Source organism: Melanotaenia boesemani, chromosome 16 (genome assembly GCF_017639745.1).
Source record: "Melanotaenia boesemani isolate fMelBoe1 chromosome 16, fMelBoe1.pri, whole genome shotgun sequence".
Lineage (NCBI taxonomy): Eukaryota > Metazoa > Chordata > Actinopteri > Atheriniformes > Melanotaeniidae > Melanotaenia > Melanotaenia boesemani.
This window is the reverse complement of record NC_055697.1, coordinates 33,363,454-33,384,409: the sequence shown is the minus strand read 5'-3', so window position 1 is coordinate 33,384,409 and position 20,956 is coordinate 33,363,454. Positions and strand designations below refer to the sequence as shown.

At 45.8% G+C, this 20,956-nt stretch overlaps 2 protein-coding genes across 7 annotated transcripts in view; both read left to right on the top strand.

The window, feature by feature from the left end:
* Positions 1–3,142: 3,142 nt before the first annotated feature.
* ankrd1a (ankyrin repeat domain 1a (cardiac muscle)) lies at positions 3,143–11,947 on the top strand. Its single transcript, XM_042010639.1, has 10 exons — positions 3,143–3,259; positions 6,028–6,168; positions 7,301–7,474; positions 9,548–9,676; positions 9,756–9,863; positions 9,943–10,041; positions 10,128–10,226; positions 10,778–10,876; positions 11,109–11,207; positions 11,713–11,947. The coding sequence occupies exons 2-10, from the start codon at positions 6,142–6,144 to the stop codon at positions 11,803–11,805; spliced, it is 927 nt and encodes a 308-aa protein (XP_041866573.1). The 5' UTR covers positions 3,143–3,259; positions 6,028–6,141; the 3' UTR covers positions 11,806–11,947.
* A 6,557-nt stretch (positions 11,948–18,504) lies between these two features.
* Positions 18,505–20,956, top strand: part of kif20ba (kinesin family member 20Ba) — a 96,601-nt gene continuing 94,149 nt past the window's right edge. For all 6 annotated transcript variants that reach the window (XM_042010635.1, XM_042010636.1, XM_042010634.1 and 3 more), the window contains exon 1: positions 18,505–18,585. The gene's annotated coding sequence lies outside the window, so the exon portion shown is untranslated. The remainder of the gene's footprint in view (positions 18,586–20,956) is intronic.

Here is a 20,956-nt window from a genome sequence, read left to right as displayed (position 1 = left end):
ATCTTACACAACTTTTACATCTTTTACATCTTTTACATCTTACACATCTTTTACATCTTTTACATCTGACACATCTTTTACATCTTTTACATCTTTTAAATCTTACACATCTTTTATATCTTTTACATCTTACACATCTTTTACATCTTACACTTCTTTTACATCTTTTCCATCTTACACATCTTTTCCATCTTTTACATCTTACACATCTTTTACATCTTTTACACCTTACACACCTTTTACATCTTTTACATCTTACACATCTTTTACATCTTACACATCTTTTACATCTTTTACATCTTACACATCTTACACATCTTTTACAGCTTTTACATCTTTTGCATCCTACACACCTTTTACATCTTACACATCTTTTACACCTTTTACATCTTTTACATCTTACACAACTTTTACATCTTTTACATCTTAGACATCTTGCACATCTTTTACATCTTACACATCTTTTACATCTTTTACACCTTTTACATCTTACACATCTTTTACATCTTTTACGTCTTACACATCTATTACATCTGACACATCTTTTACATTTTTTACATCTTACATATCTTTTACATCTTTTACATCCTACACAACTTTTACATCTTTTACATCTTTTGCATCTTACACAGCTTTTACATCTTTTACATCTTACACATCTTTTACATCTTTTACATCTTACACAGCTTTTACATCTTTTACATCTTACACATCTTACACATCTTTTACATCTTACACGTCTTTTACATCTTTTACACTTTTTACATCTTACACATCTTTTACATCTTTTACGTCTTACACATCTTTTACATCTTTTACACCTTTTACATCTTACACATCTTTTACATCTTTTACGTCTTACACATCTATTACATCTGACACATCTTTTACATTTTTTACATCTTACATATCTTTTGCATCTTTTACATCCTACACAACTTTTACGTCTTTTACATCTTTTGCATCTTACACATCTTTTACATCTTTTACATCTTACACATCTTTTACATCTTTTGCATCTTACACATCTTTTACATCTTTTACATCTTACACATCTTTTACATCTTTTACATCTTACACAGCTTTTACATCTTACACATCTTGCACATCTTTTACATCTTACACAGCTTTTACATCTTTTACATCTTTTACATCTTACACATCTTTTACATCTTTTACATCTTACACATCTTTTACATCTTTTACATCTTTTACATCTTACACAGCTTTTACATCTTTTACATCTTACATATCTATTACATCTTACACATCTTACACATCTTACACATCTTTTACAGCTTTTACATCTTTTACATCTTTCACAACTTTTACATCTTTTACATCTTACACATCTTTTACATCTTTTACATCTGACACATCTTTTACATCTTTTACATCTTAAACAGAGTGTTCACGTACGACTGATATTGAGGTACTTTTTTCCTACTGTTTTTATTTTAAATGACATTTATAATCTATTTATTGAATTTATTCTCATTTTACTAAATCAATTTGATATTTTATTATATTATTAGGGTTGGGACTTCAACTTTTATTAATTAATTACAAAAGAATTAATGCATTTAATCGTAGTTTTCATTCCAGACATGGAACGATTGTCAGTGCACGAGTTCCAGTACGCCGATTAGAGCGACACACACTTCAGAGCTCGGCTAAATCAGTGATGCTAACATAGCTACGCTGGCGCTACATTTAGCCAGTTTTCAGACTAGTGACTGTTTCCAAGAAGCAACTAGCAACACATCTAGAGACTTTTTTCTGGTTATTGGAGACTTTTGGAAACTGAGGTGAAAGAACTTTTACTTCTTCTCAATGAGCAGCCACCGCCCCGCCTCCTTCCACAGGCTCCTCCCCTGTCCACCGGCCCCTCCCCCTTCCATTAGCTCCCTTCTCTTCTAGTCCAGGACCAGACGGGAAGCTGCTGCTGGCTGAGCATGTAGAAACATGTAGAAACATGTAGAAAGTTAAAGTTCTGGAACATGTTGTAGACTCTGAACCAGAGAACAGCTGCAGCTGCTGGTTAAAGGACTGAAAATGACTCTTTACCTTTAGCTCTGATCATTCTGGACCAGGGATGTTTTCTAGTTTTTTCTGCTGTTTGGAACTGAAAAGCAGATAAATGTGTGTTAATGTCTGTCAGTTATCTGATTCAGTCGTCCATTAAAATCCATTTAGATAAAAAAGGTTGCTTTTTCAGGCAAATATTGTTATTCAATTAAAACGCGATTATTGGGATTAATTAATTAGAAAGCCTGTAATTAAGTAGATGAATTCTTCTAATCAAGCCCCGCCCCTAATATTTATTTACTGTGTGAAGGTTTTATGTTACATTACGAATGTCCTTCTGGATTAATGAAGTTTATCTCGTCTCATCTCGTCTCGTCTCGTCTCGTCTCGTCTCGTCTCGTCTCGTCTCACCTCGTCTTGTCTCGTCTCGTCTTGTCTCATTGTGTCATTTTGTTTCTCATTTCATCTCATCTCAGCCCATCATGGCTCAGCTGATCGTACGTATGCAGCTCTTTGGTCATGATTCTCATCATGTTACATTAATGCTCCCCAGTGAACAACAGCTGGGAGTCATGTGACCTGCTGCACATTTTCTGGAGGTTCATTGGATGCCCCTGTCCCCAGTCCTGTCCCCAGTCCTGTCCCCAGCCCTGTCCCCAGTCCTGTCCCCAGCCCTGTCCCCAGCCCTGTCCCCAGCCCTGTCCCCAGTCCTGTTTCCAGTCCTGTTCCCAGTCCTGTCCCCAGTCCTGTCCCCAGCCCTGTTCCCAGTCCTATCCCCAGTCCTGTCCCCAGTCCTGTCCCCAGTCCTGTTCCCAGTCCTGTCCCCAGCCCTGTTCCCAGTCCTGTCCCCAGCCCTGTCCCCAGTCCTGTCCCCAGCCCTGTTCCCAGCCCTGTCAGGTCCCCCAGACTTCCTCTAACCCTTCTTGCATCTGTGCAGGACAACGTGTCATGAGGGCCGATCTGCCTCGCCTGCAGCTCATGCAGTCAGGCTCATCTGATCCACCTCGGCCTCATCACCCTTTTTAACCTCCCCTCAGTCTCTGCTTCCCTGCCAGATGGTAAGCAGTAATCATTGTTTGATATCCAGCATTCTTGTCTTTAGATTCCAGTGTTCGACCCTGCTACGTTTCCTGGACTCTCTGCTGCCTGATTCCCTATCGGATTTTCCTGCTCTCTGCCTACCTGGATAACAACCCCTGTTTGGACTGACCACCGATCTCTGTCTGACCCTGTTGAGTATTCTTTGTGTTGGATTTGGAAACCACTCTGGTTATTACCTCAGCTGGACTAATACAGAGTGGCTTCCTTACCTTCCCTGTGCTCAGTAAACCCTGTTAAAACCTCAACCGCTGTGTGTGGCTGAATTCCGGCTCCTCCTACGTTAATCATTACACAACGAGGCTGTAGCTGCGATGCATGCGGGTGTAGTAAAGGTGAAGGTCTCCATGCAACACAAGGTCCGATTCAAAAATAGCTCCAGCTACGAATTCCAGCTTCAAATGAATGGAAAGACGGAACGCTGGCATCATCATTATCACCATCATCATCATCAGAACCTTTTCATTTTTCACTTCATGTTTTATAGACAAACATCTGGTTTATAACCGGAGCTCAGAGAAGAACTGTTGTTGTACGGTGGTTAGATTAAGAAACATCTTTCATGTGGATTTTATTACGACAGATTCCTGGAGAACAACGACAAAGAAAACGTTTTAAATACATAAGAGCTCATGGGAAATGAAGAGGCATTCAACTGGTTCATGGCTTCATGCTCTCGTCCCGTAGCAATCCACCGTCACACATGACAAAGTAATACTTCATTACAGAAAATGACCTACAATAACCTCCTGCACCAGCATGTATTATTATTTACCTACACATGATATTCTGTTATTATTTATTATGTTATTTTTTTCCTTTTTCTTGGATTTTTGTTTTTATATAATTGAAAATGAACTCCGGTAGCAGGAGGTGAAGTCTCTAGTTCTGGTGTCACACACACCGATAGAAGCTCTCCAGCATTTTGCTGCTACACACTGACGGACCTGAAGTTCTGTTAAAGTTAAATTTGGCTTGTTCCAGTGTTGCAGCTCCAGTTCAGCCTTCTGCCCGGTTAAACACCCCAGCATCCACCCCTAATTCCCTCTGCTGTGCTTCTTCCTGGTTCAATCGTCTCCTTTCAGACAAGCAACTTTTCACTAGGACATAAACAATGATGGAAAAGGATTTACTTTACTTAGTCTGAATTTATTTTATTTTGTTAGTTGTTTTGTTATTTAGTTATTTATTGATTCATTGACTGGATTTTTATAACAAAGAGCAAAGTTAAAGCTAAGTTAGCTGAAGATGGCACCTCGGTACCGCGCTCTCCAGGACTGTGTGTGTGGTTTTTGGTTTTTTGTGTGTCGAAGCTCATCACTTTCAGCAGGGATGAGCTTCTAAACACCAGACAGCTCAGTCTGGACACGTTTCCACCCTTCTACTCAGGCCCGGAAGGTTTTCTAGAGCTTTCCAAGGTCCCCTTGGACACCCGGACCATCAGCACGGTGCTCCCCAGGGATGTGCCCTCACTCCACTTCTCCCTCTGCACCAATGACGGCACCTCCTCGGCCCCTCTGTGAAGCTCCTGAAGGTTGCAGATGACAATACCATCATCAGTCCTATCCAGGATGATGACGAGTCTGCATATTGACACCAGGTAGATCAGCTGGAGGTCTGGTGCAGTCAGAACAATCTGGAGCCATTTTGCTGGGATGTTGGTTGCCCCTCAGGACTTAATCAGGATGAATAAAGTCTGGCATCCTTCACCCTCCGGCCTCTGATTGGTTAACGGTGAACTCACGCAGCATGTGAACATCTTGTGTCATCTGTCAGCGTGTGTTGCGTACGTCGCTGTGAGATGTGGAAAATGCAGCATGACCACATTTACCAGCAAGAGAAAAAGGCAGCTGACACGTCGGCCGCCATCGGACCGCCGGTCAGTGGATATACACATGTGACCGGACGCCAGGCATCCACAAGGTGTTTGGAAGTGTGACTATTTATTCCTTCATCTCCATAAAACTGTCTCCTCACAGTGACATCACTGCACTTCTTTTTGACTGCATGCCCTGTTTGACAAAGACTGTCTGTTAGGGAAGATGCAGCACTCTGTATGAATGAACCTGTCTGTAACTCCTCCGGTTTCGCCAGATTTCCAGCTGTTGGGAATCACCTTGTTGCTGAATTCCTGTTTTCTGTCAGACTGTCGGATCTTTGCTGGTTTCACACATGAAACAAAGAAATGGGAAAATAATATGTGTGTCAGTAACAAAAGCCTAAAAATCCTCTTTTTTCCTTTAAGTTGTTCATGTGTGGACAGGAGCTAAGTGACTTCTTGTATTTTAATGATTAATATGTTTGTGTTACATTAAATAAATTTAACAGTTGAGTTAAAGTCAGTGGAGGAAAGTTGGATTTTATCCCCATTTATCTAAAAATATTTTCTTTTCAATACAACAAGTATAACAAAGGTAGTATCCAACTTTATGTACATGAAATACCATTTCTCTGTTAATTTAATTTCATTTAGTTCAGTTTATACTGATGATCCTTTCTTAGTTCTATTAAACTTAACCTTGTCTGGAAGAAACTGCAGCTTCTTTGTGTCTCTGGTTTCCTCTTTACTTGAACAAAAGCATGAAATATTTTATAGAAATAGTTATTTAGATGAAAATATACAGACAAAAATATAGAAATCAGACAAGACTTTGGATCGGTGTCAAATTCAACTAGTCAGTCGGTAAGGTGAAGTATCCGTATGTTTAGTTTTCATAAACAGAGTGACACCTCGTATTTCTCTACTATCTTTGCATGCTGACAGAGATGCCCATACTGGGCAGTAATGGGGGTCGGGGGGCTGGAAGGGGTGGGATTCTGAGGTGTTGAAGGACTGTAATGTGATCTAAGATGAGTGACAGGTCCTTTTTTCTTTTTTTGATTCTGTCGGGGCTATAAAAGAGGCCGAGGCTGCAGAGGCAGGCAGACAGGACGGACAGCGAGACGCTGCAGGACAGACAGCTGGACTTACACCTGCCGTCAGGAGCCCAGAGAAGCTTCACATCCAGCAGAGGAATGGGGCTGCACAGCGTGGAAGACCTGGTAAGATCTGCTGGCTACGGGTGCAAATGATGAGCGGCATCAGAAACAGAGGGAGGATATCTAGCTGGGAAATCTGCAGCTTTACAAGAACAAGACATTCATAGCTCGTTCATGTGATTCCTGGTAACGAGTCGTTCATGTGATTCATGGTAACGAGTCGTTCATGTGATTCATGGTAACGAGTCGTTCATGTGATTCCTGGTAACGAGTCGTTCATGTGATTCCTGGTAACGAGTCGTTCATGTGATTCCTGGTAACGAGTCGTTCATGTGATTCCTGGTAACGAGTCGTTCATGTGATTCATGGTAACGAGTCGTTCATGTGATTCCTGGTAACGAGTCGTTCATGTGATTCATGGTAACGAGTCGTTCATGTGATTCATGGTAACGAGTCGTTCATGTGATTCCTGGTAACGAGTCGTTCATGTGATTCCTGGTAACGAGTCGTTCATGTGATTCATGGTAACGAGTCGTTCATGTGATTCCTGGTAACGAGTCGTTCATGTGATTCATGGTAACGAGTCGTTCATGTGATTCCTGGTAACGAGTCGTTCATGTGATTTATGGTAACGAGTCGTTCATGTGATTCATGGTAACGAGTCGTTCATGTGATTCCTGGTAACGAGTCGTTCATGTGATTCCTGGTAACGAGTCGTTCATGTGATTCCTGGAAACGAGTCGTTCATGTGATTCCTGGTAACGAGACATTCATGTGATTCCTGGTAACGAGTCGTTCATGTGATTCCTGGTAACGAATCGTTCATGTGATTCATGGTAACGAGTCGTTCATGTGATTCATGGTAACGAGTCGTTCATGTGATTCCTGGTAACGAGTCGTTCATGTGATTCCTGGTAACGAGTCGTTCATGTGATTCCTGGTAAAGAGTCGTTCATGTGATTCCTGGTAACGAGTCGTTCATGTGATTCATGGTAACGAGTCGTTCATGTGATTCATGGTAACAGGACGTTAATGTGATTCATAGTAACGAGACATTCATGTGATTTGGATGATTCACAGACTGTAAATGATTAAATATGAAGTTATGAAGTGTGTGTTTCTGTCTTAATGTTGATGCTGCAGTGTGTTTACATCCCTCCATTATGAGCTTTGTGGCTCCGCCTCTCCTACTCAGGTGACCAGGAAGAGGTCAGAGGGCAAAGAGGTTGAGGGTTTCCAAGGCGGCGTTTATGAGGCGGCTGTCAATCAGGAGAAGCAAGATGACCTCAGGTCACACCAGGAGCCAGGAGCATCCAAGGAGGAGGTCAGCGGCGGCGAGCAGGAGGAGGTCAACGTGGTGGCTCTCAATGTAAGAGCAGCAACTTCTTCATTTTTTTATTCCCAATATCTCCTTCAGTTCAAAGGCAAATTGTATGAACCTTGGCCAGAATATTTCTTCTATTATTATTCTAAACTAGCAACCCTGATTTAGCCGCACTCTGAGGTGTCCATCAGTTTAATCAGTGTACTGGAAACTGTGTGCTGATGAATGTTCTTTTAACCCGGTAATTTTTTTGTTATTAATTATAATTAATGCGTTAAAGTAATAAAAATATAACTAAAACTTTTTTTTTAATCTATGGTTAGGCCTTAAAAAGGTCTGATGTGAAAAAGTGAAATAAAATATGACTGCGTTACATTTTTATGGCATTTTATGAGAGGTGCCATTTTGGTACCTAAGGGTGTAAAATGTATGTTTTTAAAAAAGGTGTCTCTGAAAAGGTTTAAGAAACTCTGTCTGGGACAGTGTTAGATGTAGAGTCTCATAATAACCAGCAATTGGGTTTAAAGTTATCATTAATTTGAAGGAAAATAAGCATAGAAGCAGCTTCACTGTAAAATGTGTCAGTGTTGGTGAAGTAAAACTGATTCATATGCATATCTTGGTGCGCGAGAGAGAAGTTCACTTAACTTCCACTCTTGTTAAACTTTTCTGTGGAGAACTGAGAAAACATCCATCACTCTAATTCCCAAGTTAAATTCTAGAAAAATTAACAGTTTTCTTCTCCCTGCTCAGCTCTGCAGAATTAAACCCATCAGAAAATCCTCCTTTTGGACATTTCTGTCCCAATTTAACAAAAATAAACCTTAAATGTTGAAATAATCAGCAACAGATCATTTTCAGTCTCACTGCATTTAAGCAAATATTTGGTTAAAACTGCACTGATAGTCATAGTGGCAGGTTTATTTAGGTTTATCAATAATATTAAAGATTTAATCTGACAGTGAAGGTTTTATTAATAATATATATGTGAAATAAAATATTATGATGGACGCAGATGAATGGGTCTGAAGTGTTACAGTAAATGTAATAATATAATATTTGCTTATATTCAGTAAATGATCATTAACCGGTTAAAAGTGAATGTTTTCTTTGTGTGTGCTGCCACCTGGTGGTGAATAAATGTAACACTGTTTTTTATCGTTAGACTGAAACTTGATCTCAACCTAAACATGTTTAAATCTGTATTTTTCAGCTACAAAACAAAAATAGTTGCATGTTTTCCTCTTTTAATGGACTGTGAGTTTTGTCCATGTTATTACCAGACCCAGTATGAACCTACCAGAACCCTCAGGTCATCTGGATCCAGGTTCTTATCAGTTCCAGAGTCAGAACCAGACATGGAGAAGCTGCATTCAGCTTCTATGTTCCACATGTCTGGAACAAACTCCCAGAAAGCCTCAGATCAGCTGAAACCCTCAGTTTATTTAGATCCAGGTTAAAGACCCACCTGTTCTCTGCTGCATGGACTAGTTTTTATTTACAGTCCAGATCTGGATCTGGTTCTTTAAGCTGGAATCTTTAAACATTTCATTCATCCATTATCTTGACCGCTTAGCCCATTACAGGTCTTGGCTAAGCTGGAGCCTATCCCAGCATTTAACAGGTGAAAGGCAGGTACACCTGGACAGGTATGGACAGGTAACCAGTCCATCGCAGGGCCAACACATAGGGACAAACAACCGCTCACACTCACTCCCAGGGGGAATTTAGAGTCACTTAACTTAACATGTCTTTGGACGGTGGGAGGAAGCAGGAGAACCGGCAGAGAACCCACACATAACCTCCACACAGAGAGGCCACGCCCCCCAGGTTCGAACCTCCCCCAGCCGAGGCTCGAACCAGCGACCTTCTGGCTGCGGTGCTAACCACCACACCACCATGCAGCCCATCTTCTTTAAACCTTTAGATCTTTAAACGTGATCATGTTTTGATGCTTTTTATCTGATGTTTCTCTTCTATTTTAATGTTAAATGATGCTTTTTATTTTCTGTGAAGCATTTAAAGTCGTTGAATCGTGCGACAGATAAACCTGGCTTTCCTCTTCAGACTGTCTCTGTCCTCGTGATGAAGGCCTCTGTTTCGTCTCTTCCTCATCAGACGGATAAAAGCGGCAGACTGAAGCTGGAGACGGTGGATGACCTGTTCAACATCCTGCAGCTGAGGAAGAGGAGGAGGGAGAGGAAGGCTCCCGTCCATAAGAAAACCCAGCCAGAGCCGGACCCTGTGGTAAAGGTTCAGACCGGTCTGCCTGTTGCTGTGGGGTTTGTCAGTAGCTTGTCTGATAAGCTGGTTTTGCTTCTTCCAGCCAGAGACGGTGGACGAGCAGCTGTTCCTGACGGCAGCCGTGGAGAACAAGCTGGCGGTGGTGGAGAAGTACCTGGCCGACGGAGGAAACCCAAACGCTGCAGACAGTGTAAGACTCATGGCCAAATCTCCCCTTCAAACATCTGAATCTGAAGGAATCTCTGTAGGAATTCTCTGCCTGCTGTCAGTTCCAGAGAACGGCTCTGCACAAAGCTGCTTTCAGAGGACACGTGGAGGTGATGGAGCGACTCCTGGAGGCCGGAGCTGCCATGGAGAAGAAAGACAAGGTGGGCGCTGCCTCTGCTTCCGGTACTGTGGCTGTTCAGCATCATGAACACACACTAGCTGACAGTGTGGTGTGTGTGTGTTTCAGCTGGAGGCCTCGGCCGTCCACTGGGCCTGCAGAGGAGGCAGCCTGCCGGCCCTGCAGCTCCTCCTCCATCAGGGAGCCAAGATCACCTCCAGAGACAAGGTTGGTGGGAGTGAGATGGGCGGATCCTTCCTGGTATCCATATCGATCAACAGCAGTGTGGTAGCGTCGGTACTTTAATGTAAGGGTTGGACAAACTGTCAGAATCTTCACAAATAAGGAGGATTAAGGTGGTTTTTGGTGGACTCAGCTCACCTCTGTGTGGGGAGTGGTGGTTACAGAGGTGGACTTGGGTCTGGAGAGCCCGTGTTTGAGTCCCTGGTGTGTCCCATGAGCAAGGCCTTTTACCCCTCCACTGCTCTCTGGTCCATCCAGACGTGTTCAAATGCAGAGCTGTTTTTCCCAGTTTGGATTAATAAAGTAAAAATGATGATTATTATCAGCTTCTTTCACAGATTTATGTATCTGTAACAACTGTGTTGAGCCTGAATTCTGCAGATTCATCTCTTTGCATTAACGCTTAGTTTTTGCCAACCCTGTTGTAGCTCTCTGGCGCCATCCTGTGGTTCGGGACACAACACCGCCTTCATTTTTCAGCTCTTTTTTCTTGTGTAATAAACTAAAACTGGCTGTTTTCTTCTGCTGCTGCTCAGCTGCACAGCACTCCTCTGCACGTGGCTGTGAGGACCGGACACTGCGAGTGTGCCGAGCATCTCATCCACTGTGGAGCGGACGTCAACGCCAAAGACAGGGTGAGCATGGAGTCCCCCAGAAAGACGTCCAGACTTCCTCCAGTAACATGAAACTGCTGCAGGGTTTCATTTCACATCAGAGAAACGTGATGCTACCAAACAGCTCAGATCAAATATGATCATCTAAAACCGCTTCACGTTGTTAGGAATCATTTGGACATTTTTCCGTTTTAACCTCCAGTCTGACTGGTTTCTAGTCTCTGTTCTCATCACTTTTCCTCTCTGGCTGCAGGACGGAGACTCGCCGATGCACGACGCCGTCAGAATAAACAGATTCAAGATGATCAAACTGCTGATGATGTACGGGGCCAATCTCAGCGCAAAGAACTTGGTAGGAACCGTTCTGGCCCTGAAGCCTCAGTCCCCAGGCCAGCCACCTCCATCCACCCGAGTAAATCAGCTGGTTTCTGCATGTCAGAGCCAGATTCACTGAGAGCCAGCGTAGGGAACAACAGCAGGGCCACAAACACCTACAAACCTGCAACAGAAGGAAAAATGAAGGGGAGGACGTAGACAAATAAATACCAGCATGGAAATTCAAAAACCAAAGTAACTGTAATCTGTACATCTGCTCTGTAAAATAAAACACAATAATAAATAAATAAAGACACACATAAATCAAACTGAGTAACATTAAATGTTTTCATTTATTTCTGTCTTTATTTTTTGTTTTATTTATCTACATACAGTATTCCCACATGTATTTTCTTATTCTTAACTTATTGTTCCATAGCTGTAGAAAAAGAGTTAAATGCTGCCCAAAGAGATGGTGGTTCCCCACATTTAAGGTTCCACTTTTCCAGGTCTCATTCCCGGCTTCTGTCTCTTCCATGCAGGAGGGAAAAACTCCCCTGGAGACGCTGAACTCCTGGCAGAGTGGAGCGAAGAGCCTGCTGTGCAGCTCCAGCGGAGAGAAAGCTGGAAAGTAGACTGGAACAGTCCAAACGAAGCCTCGGCCACTGGATCCGCTGGAAGAACTGGGAGGAAGACCAGGCCACTGGATCTGCTGGAAGAACTGGGAGGAAGACCAGGCCACTGGATCTGCTGGAAGAACTGGGAGGAAGACCAGGCCACTGGATCTGCTGGAAGAACTGGGAGGAAGACCAGGCCACTGGATCTGCTGGAAGAACTGGGAGGAAGACCAGGCCACTGGATCTGCTGGAAGAACTGGGAGGAAGACCAGGCCGATCTCTGACCTAAACAGAAACTGTGATGGATCAGGTGGAGGAGAAGCTTCGTTCAGGGACCTCTGACCTATAACGTGGAATCTAATCCGGGTGCTGTCTCTGGAGTCATGTGGTCATTGGATCTGGCAGATTCGCTGATCGCCACATATTGCTGGACAATGTCTTGGCTAATTTCTTTTCTTAATTTGTATTAGAGGCGGAGCTGAAGTCAGCGATGATGCTTCCAGATGGTGACTTATTTATTGATGAATGACATCACTGTCAGATTGATCGTGTCTTTAACGTTTAACTTTTCACGCTGCTTTGTCAAGTTTATATCATTGATTCATTTTGAACCAGACTTGTTAGATAGACCTTAGTTTTCCAGGTTTTCCAGGATTCCAGGTGTGATCGGAACTGAGCCAGAACCTGCTGGGAGACGGGTTTCCTTCCACTCACACATTCAAAGCCCTTAACCCGATTTTTAACCCGAACGACGGAGACATGAAGCAGGATGGAGGGAGTTTTATGGCAGGTGGAAATGAATCTCCTCACTTTCTCTTTTTAAAACAAAGTGATGGGAGAGAAACAGCGGAGGTGTAAACCAGGAGCTGAAGTGTTGCTGATGGTTCTGAGGATGTTTAACGAGCCTTAAAACAGGTCCTGATGGGTTTTTAAAATGTTTGTTTATGATGATTTTTATTTATGGATTGTAATAATAAATGAATAGAACTGATTTTATGTTGAAACTTTATTAATTATATATACTTTAACATATAATTTCATATGTTAAAGAAGAGATTTCTATCTATCTATCTATCTATCTATCTATCTATCTATCTATCTTTTTTTTTTTTTTTTTTTTTTTTTTTTTTAACCTGTCTTGTCCAGCATTGTTGCAAACAGAATGATTGTCTGGCTGCCGTCTGATGCTGGGCAATTTTACTCTATCAAGCAGGGATTTATACTACATGTATAAAGTCCCTCTTGATGACATGAAAAACTTTATTAAATCAGACTCTTAATGCTGGACTCGACCGGAGGGGACAGAGAGAGAGAGAGAGAAAAGAAGGGAGAGAGAAGAGGGAGGGGAGAGAGAGGGACAGAAAGGGTGTGGGGAGTGCGGGTGGGGACTTGAAACATCATACAGAAGACCGTGTAATCCATACTACTTACAACATATATAGCTAAGATCATCCTAGCCAGTAGGCCATTACACAACTAGTTGGTAATAGTAACAATAATAATAATAAGAGTAAGAGTAATAATAATAAGAAGAACAGAAATAATAAAAAAAAAAAAAATAAAAAAAAAAAAATATGATAATAGATATAAGTGAAACTGCTGTATTCAAGAACACGCGCAGAGAAACCTGTGTGGATGTGTTGGAGAACTCGGCCACACGGCGACGCAAAGACTGTGTGGAGACGTTCAGGAAGGAGTGACCATGCAGAGTGATCATGCAGATGCCACCTCACTTGAACAGAGGCCAGAGTCAGGCCAGCGGTCCCGAGACCCAGGCCACCAGCCCCCCCGCAGGCAACAGATCCCGACCGGTCCACAGAGACGACCACTCGCCCGCCCAGGAAGGCAGCAGCAGGAGACCCCAGCAGGAGCCGCCCCGCGGACCCAGGGCACCGGCCCCGGCGGGCCGAGGCCAGCAGTCCCCGACCCCCCCGGGCACCGGCCGCCCGGGACAGACGGGGCAGAGGGCCCGGGCCCAGGAGCGCAGGGACACCCCCCCCCCCCCCCCCCCCCCACAGGCCGAGGGCCAGCACGCCACCCGGGGGGACCCGGCCCGCCCAGACGGCCACCACCAGAGGCCAGCCCCACACCCCAGCGCCCAGCCGCACACCCCGAGAACCAGTCCTGCCCCCCCCCTAGACTAACACACACACACACAAACACACACACTCTCCTTCCACTCCTCCATTCATCCTCCCACGCATACACCATTCAACCCTGACATACTCTGTTCTCCCACACACACACACCATCCTTCCACCATCCATCCTTCCACACACACACCATCCTTCCTCCCACACACTCACCATCCTTCCACCATACACTCTCCCACACCTACCCCATCCTCCCACACACACATCATCCCTCCACCACTCATCCTCCCACACATACACCATCCTCCCTCTCATACACCATTCATCTACCTTCACACCTCCCACACACACACACACACCATCCTTCCACTACCCATCCTCCCACACATACATCATTCTCCTACACATACACCGTCCTCCCTCTCCTACACCAAACATCCACCTTCACGTACCCCATCCTCCCACACACACACACCACCCCTCCATCACCCACTCTCCCAAACATACACCACTCCCCCACACACACACCATCCTCCCTCCCATACACCATCCATCCTCCCGCACACACACCATCCTTCCACCATCCATCTTCCCACACACTCCCCCATCCCTGCACCATACATTCTCCCACACATACCCCATCCTCCCACACATACATCATCCCTCCACCATTCATCCTCCCACACCCACACCACCCCCCCTCCCACACACCACGCATCCACCTCCACACACCCCACCCTCCCACACACCATCCCTCCACCACCCATCCCCCCACACCCACACCACTCTCCCACCCACACCCCCCCCCCCCAACACACACACACACAAACACCATCCCCCCACCACCATCCTCCCGCCACCCCACGCCGCGGGGGGACAGCCCCAGCCAGGAGGCGAGGAGACACGAGCCAGGCACCCACCCCCCCACCCCGCCCCCGCCCCCCACTCCCCACCCCCAAAACAGCACCTTCCCCCCAGGGCCAGCAGCCAAAACCCCCCGGGACAGCCCGCCTACGTCCCGGGCCAACGCGACAGGCCACCCGGCCCGCCCCGCCCCCGGGCCATCCATGGAGACAGGGGCGCTTGAAGACCCCATCCCCCCTCCCTCCCCCACTAGTGATGGAATATATTATGTGCTGTTTGCAATTAAAAAAAGAGGGTTAAAATTGGGGGGCAGTAACTGCATTGAGGAGGGGGCGGGGCCACCTGAGCAGTCCCACCCACCTGACCTCGCATGTTCCACCCCCCAAAACGTGTTTGTATGTTGCAAATGTTATTTGTGCTCAGTGACTAAGTGGAATTAAAAGCTGGGAGGCATGCTGCCGCTCGGCGAAGCAACGGGGCCACTATGATGACCCCCCTGCCCTGCCCAGCGCAACAAGCACACCTCCCACAGCCCTACCTGTGTATGTAGTGAAGAGTGGGGGAGGGGAGGGGTCAGGAGATGTAGGTCCAGAGGGGAGTAGGCCTCCCCCCTGGAAGACGACCCGCCAGTGGCCTAGGGCGCCCCCGTCCCCCGCCGGCCCCGAAGGGCGTCACAGGCCCGGAGCAGGCACCCCAACCCAGGCACGCCACGAACCCCCCCAGGGGCCAGCCACCAGCCCAAGGGGCCACTTTGCTCTTTCTGAGTGGGAGGGGGGCGAGGCAAAGGGAGGGAACCCCAGGCCCACGCCCCCAACACCCGGCCAGGGCGCCCCCCAGAGGACACGTCCTAACCCCCTGCAAACGCACACATACTCTTTTTTTTTTTTTTTTTTTCCCCCCCAGCCACTCACACACCCTCTCACACACCTCTATACACCAACACCTCAATACGTGCACATACCTCCACACACACACTTCACGCACATACCTATAAACACACACACCGGTGCCCACATACACACACACTCTCATACCCCTCCATACACATACACCACTACATACGCACTCACATACATACCTGCATATACACACAAGCACCTCCATACATACTCACGCCTCCACCCACTCCTTCACTCCTCCACACACACCTCGACCTCCACGTGCACACACTCATCTATACACACCTTCACACACACCCACACACACCTCCCACATAGACCTCCACACACACACCCGCACACCACTCACACACACATACACGCACACACCTAGACCTTCATACACACCCACACACACATACAGCACACACATCCCTCTACACCCACCCACACACCAGCATACCTACAGACACACACACACACACACCCACCTATATACAAACACACCCCCACCCAGGTTCCGGGGCTGCGACCAAGCACCAGGGCACGGACCAACCCCAGGCACGGCACATCCGGACGGGCCCAGCCCCCCCCAGCAGCGGCAGACCCCCCACCCCCAGGAGCGGGGGGAGACCCGACACCCCAGAGCCCGGGGCCCCCACCCGGCCCACCCCGGGCCCGACCGGCCACCCGGCCAGGGGCCAACGGACACCGACCCAGGCACCCCGGCAGCCACCCCCCACCGCCACGAGGCAGCCCCACCCCGGGGCCCACCCAATGCCGCCCGCCCAGACCGGAACCCCCAGCCGACCCAGCAGCGGAGCGGCCGAGATCCCCACCCAGGAGACAACCGGAGACCCGAAGCCACCAGGGACCCCCCACCCATATCCACCCCCATCCCAGCGAAGCCGCAATCCTCCACCTACATTAGGTGATGTAGCCAGTCACAGGGGACCAGAGGGAATGAAAGTCATCTGATTGGTTCCTGGAGGAGGCAGACATTGTCTCAATGCTGATGTGATCTAACAGGAGATTTCTAAACTGCTGGATAGACAAATTATTCTTATCTTTCCAGTTCACAAGAATAGTTTTCTTTGCGATGCATAAGACTGCGAGGACCAAGTTTATGGAGTGTATTCCTATGTTAGTGTCACCCAGGTCGCCCAGTAGGCAAAGTGTGGGGTTTGCAAAAAAAACTGGTTTTAAACCATTTTGAGAGATCTTCACACACCTTAATCCAGAACCTTTGGACAGGTGTGCAGGACCACAGCGCATGGATGTAGCTATCAGAAGTGTTGTCAGAGCAGTGTGGGCAGATATCTGATGGTGAAAGGCCCATCCTGAACATCCTGTGTCCTGTATAATGAGTTCTATGGAGAATTTTGAATTGTATTAGTTGTATATTTGAATTCTGAGTCATTTTAAACGTGTTTAAACATATTTGTGACCATCTTTTCTGATCAAAGTTATTAGATAAATCATCTTCCCATTTTGAAGTTGGGAGAGATATCCTGCCTTCTAGCTTTGCAAATAATCTATATATTTTTGATAATAATTTTGGAGTATTAAGATTCAAGAATTCTGCTATTCTGACATAGAAGCTGCAAGTCTAACTGTACAGTATACTTCTTACATATAATTGATTTTAGTTGGTGGTACTCTAAGAATTTATTGCTGATGATTCCATACTGTGAGACAATTGTGTTGAAAGATACAAAGTTTCCATTTTCTATTATCTGTCCTAACTGTTGTATTCCTTTAGTCTTCCATTGAGTGAAGTTTATCATCTTTTTGTTCTGCAGGATGTCAGGGTTGTTCCAGATGGGTGTAAGTCTACATGGAAAGAGGGAAGATCTGGTTATCTTACAGAATTCCCACCAAGCCATTAAGGAAAAACGGATGTTAAGGCTTTTAAAGCACTTATATGGTTTAATGGTTGAGCTGATGAACGGCAGGTCAGAGATGACTAAGTCCTCACACAAAGCCTGCTCCACATCTAGCCACGGCTCATCCAGATAACTGGGTTTGAGCCACTTTGAGATGTACTGCAGCCTGTTAGCTATAAAGTAGTGATTAAAGTTTGGTAGATCCAGTCCTCCTCTATCTTTAGTCTGCTGTAAGGTTTTAAGACTGATACGTGACGGCTTGTTTTTCCAAAGAAACTTGGATATGAAAGAGTCCAGAGATTTAAACCAACTGGTGGAGGGTTTAGTGGGTATCACTATTGGTTATTGATTGGTTCTTAAGATCTAGGCTTGGGGGACTACAGATTAAATAGAAACAGCATGTTGGCTAATTCTGGCATTTTTAACTCATGTATGTCACGTGTTTAATAAATTTGCACTGTCCCTGAATTAAATAAACCTAAACCTAGTGCACAGAAAAATGCTCTAACCAAGTCTTACAATCTTCTATCTAAACCAAACAAACCAATCCATCCATCCATCCATCCATCCATCCATCTTCCTTACTGCTTAGTCCAATTCAGGGTCAGCAATTAGCAGGCGAGAGACAGGTACACCTGGACAGGTCTTTAGTCCATCCCAGCAAACTAACTCTAACCCAGAATTTAAATCTAATTCATTACTGTCATTTTACAAACAAGTAAAATAAAAAAACGGGTCTTCAGCGTTCCAGATTTTATAAAACTACTTAATCCGCAAATAATACAAAATGTAATAAAATATTTTATTAATTAAAAGCTTATTTCACATCATATTCCAGCGTAACTGGATGCTTTTGCTGTTGTTTTGTTTCAATTTCTTCTGAAATTCCGAACACCAAAGTATCCATGAACGCGGCAGAGAAAGACGCATGCGCAGTTCCTACTTAAATCCGATTGGTCTGTTTCAAACTCAGACCGCGGCTGTGTTTTTAGTTTAACGTTAGCTAGCACCGTAGACTGTATATGGTTAGCACACAAAGGGGCGTTTTATCATTACAACCCAGAGTCAAGCTGAAAGGTGAGTATCATCGGTAGGTCTGATATACCGAATGAGATATAAATAACGAGTCTTCTTTCAAAAAATGAACGAAGTTTTGTTAAAGTATTGTTCACCTTGTTAGTTGACAAGTGTCCCTGCTAGGTGAAAGATTCCAGCTAACCTGTTAGCTTGTTAGCCAGTTTGACGTTTAACTGACGTGAAGTTTAGAAAGATGAGATGATTTTAAATTCTGCTCTGCTGCTCTTAGACACATGGTCAGCAGGAGTTTGGTGGGATGCTCGTTTACTTAATTTGCAGTAATTTCCCGAATATCCAGATTATTTTAAGGCAGAGATTTGCTGCCTTAAAAGGTTGGTACCTGCTACAATAGGGAACAACTGTTGGCGTTCCGCAACACAGCGGTGCTGTTCGCCGGAACGGACGCCGAGCCAGGAGAACATGCAGACCGTTTCTCCCCTCTGTTATGATGGGGAAAGTTTGATCGTTTTCCAATAAGATGGACGAGCTAACGGCGCTAACCTGACATCAGCAGGAGTATCAGACGTGCATCATGGTGTTTACTGAGACATCTGGCTAACTGGCTAATGGTGTAACCTCGGCACATCACTATCAAAAATAGTACCTGCCATGCCATCAATAACAGCATGAATCCCTCCAGCTGCCAACGCTGATGCAGCTTGTGACATCTTCCACCCACAAACCCTCCTTCTGATGTCTGGAACTTCAGTCATGCCTCCCCATCTTCACTCGGTGTGTTACATGCTGTACCAGAAGCAATAAAACACTGGACTTATTATGTGCCAATTCCAAGGAAGCACATAACTCATCACCACTCCCCCCACTTGGAACGTCAGACCACAACCTGGTTCATCTGCTGCCTGTTACAAACCTCTGGTGCACAGCTGTGACCCGCACGTGGAAGCTGAAGAAGCTCTGAGGGACGGCTTCCACCAGAATGTGTGGGAGAAGCTTTGCGCTCCCCATGGGGAAGACGTCGACAGTATCATGGACTTCTGTGTTGAAAACACTGTACCCATGAGAACTGGGCGGTGATAAATCCTTACAAGGCACTGGACTCTGAGTACAAGGAGTCAGGAGAGGGCAAATGGTCTGAACAGGTTCTTTAACAGGTTTGACCAGTCATCTGCCCCCCAGTCCCGTCCTCTCTGCTGCAGCCCGTCATTAACACCTCTAGTACGATATGGCCTACAACTGATATCCAGATCTTTTTTTCCCTATCCGGATACACAATATACATCTGGATGTTTAGAAATCTCCTCTAAACTCTGTAAATGATGAATTCAACACTATCAGCATAAAAACACACCAGCAGGATTTAAGTAAACTCTGCTGAATTTAAGTATTTATTCTGTACCAGGAACCTGCTCTCATAAACTAAATGAAAACCACCCCTCAACATCAACCCCACCACCCCTCAACAACAACCCCACCACCCCTCAACAACAACCCCACCACCCCTCAACATCAACCCCCACCACCCCTCAACATCAACCCCCACCACCCCTCAACAACAACCCCCACCACCCCTCAACAACAACCCCCACCACCCCTCAACATCAACCCCACCACCCCTCAACATCAACCCCCACCACCCCTCAACATCAACCCCCACCACCCCTCAACATCAACCCCCACCACCCCTCAACAACAACCCCACCACCCCTCAACATCAACCCCCACCACCCCTCAACATCAACCCCCACCACCCCTCAACATCAACCCCCACCACCCCTCAACATCAACCCCACCACCCCTCAACATCAACCCCACCACCCCTCAACATCAACCCCCACTTCCCCCTCAACAACAACCCCACCACCCCTCAACATCAACCCCCACCACCCCTCAACATCAACCCCACCACCCCTCAACATCAACCCCCACCCCCCACCACCCCTAGAAGACCTAGTTTATTTTATATAATCACTCAACATCTTATATATTTTTCATTCAATTATTTTAAATTTAAATATTATTATTTAGGTTTTTCTCTATTTTGTACCAGCTCACAACAGCAGCTATCCAGCGTTATTCTCATGCTGACACTTAATTACGTTGCGTCATGTCTCTACCTCCCACCTGCACACACACAGGTGAGCTGTGCTCCCACCTGCACACACACAGGTGAGCTGTGCTCCCACCTGCACACAACACACACAGGTGAGCTGTGCTCCCACCTGCACACACACACACACACAGGTGAGCTGTTGAGGATGAGAAGCAGGAGGAGGAGATGCCGGTGGAGGAAAGGCAGGAGGAGGAGGAAAGGCAGGTGGAGGAGAACCAGGTGGAGGAGAAGCCGGTGGAGGAAAGGCAGGAGGAGGAGAAGCCGGTGGAGGAGAAGCAGGAGGAGGAGAAACCGGTGGAG

Coding starts and splice junctions, on each gene's coding strand:
- ankrd1a (XM_042010639.1), top strand. CDS start 6,142: ATGGGGCTGCACAGCGTGGAAGACCTG. Junction 10,042..10,127: donor CCATGGAGAAGAAAGACAAG/GTGGGCGCTGCC, acceptor TGTGTGTTTCAG/CTGGAGGCCTCGGCCGTCCA. Junction 10,877..11,108: donor ACGTCAACGCCAAAGACAGG/GTGAGCATGGAG, acceptor CTCTGGCTGCAG/GACGGAGACTCGCCGATGCA.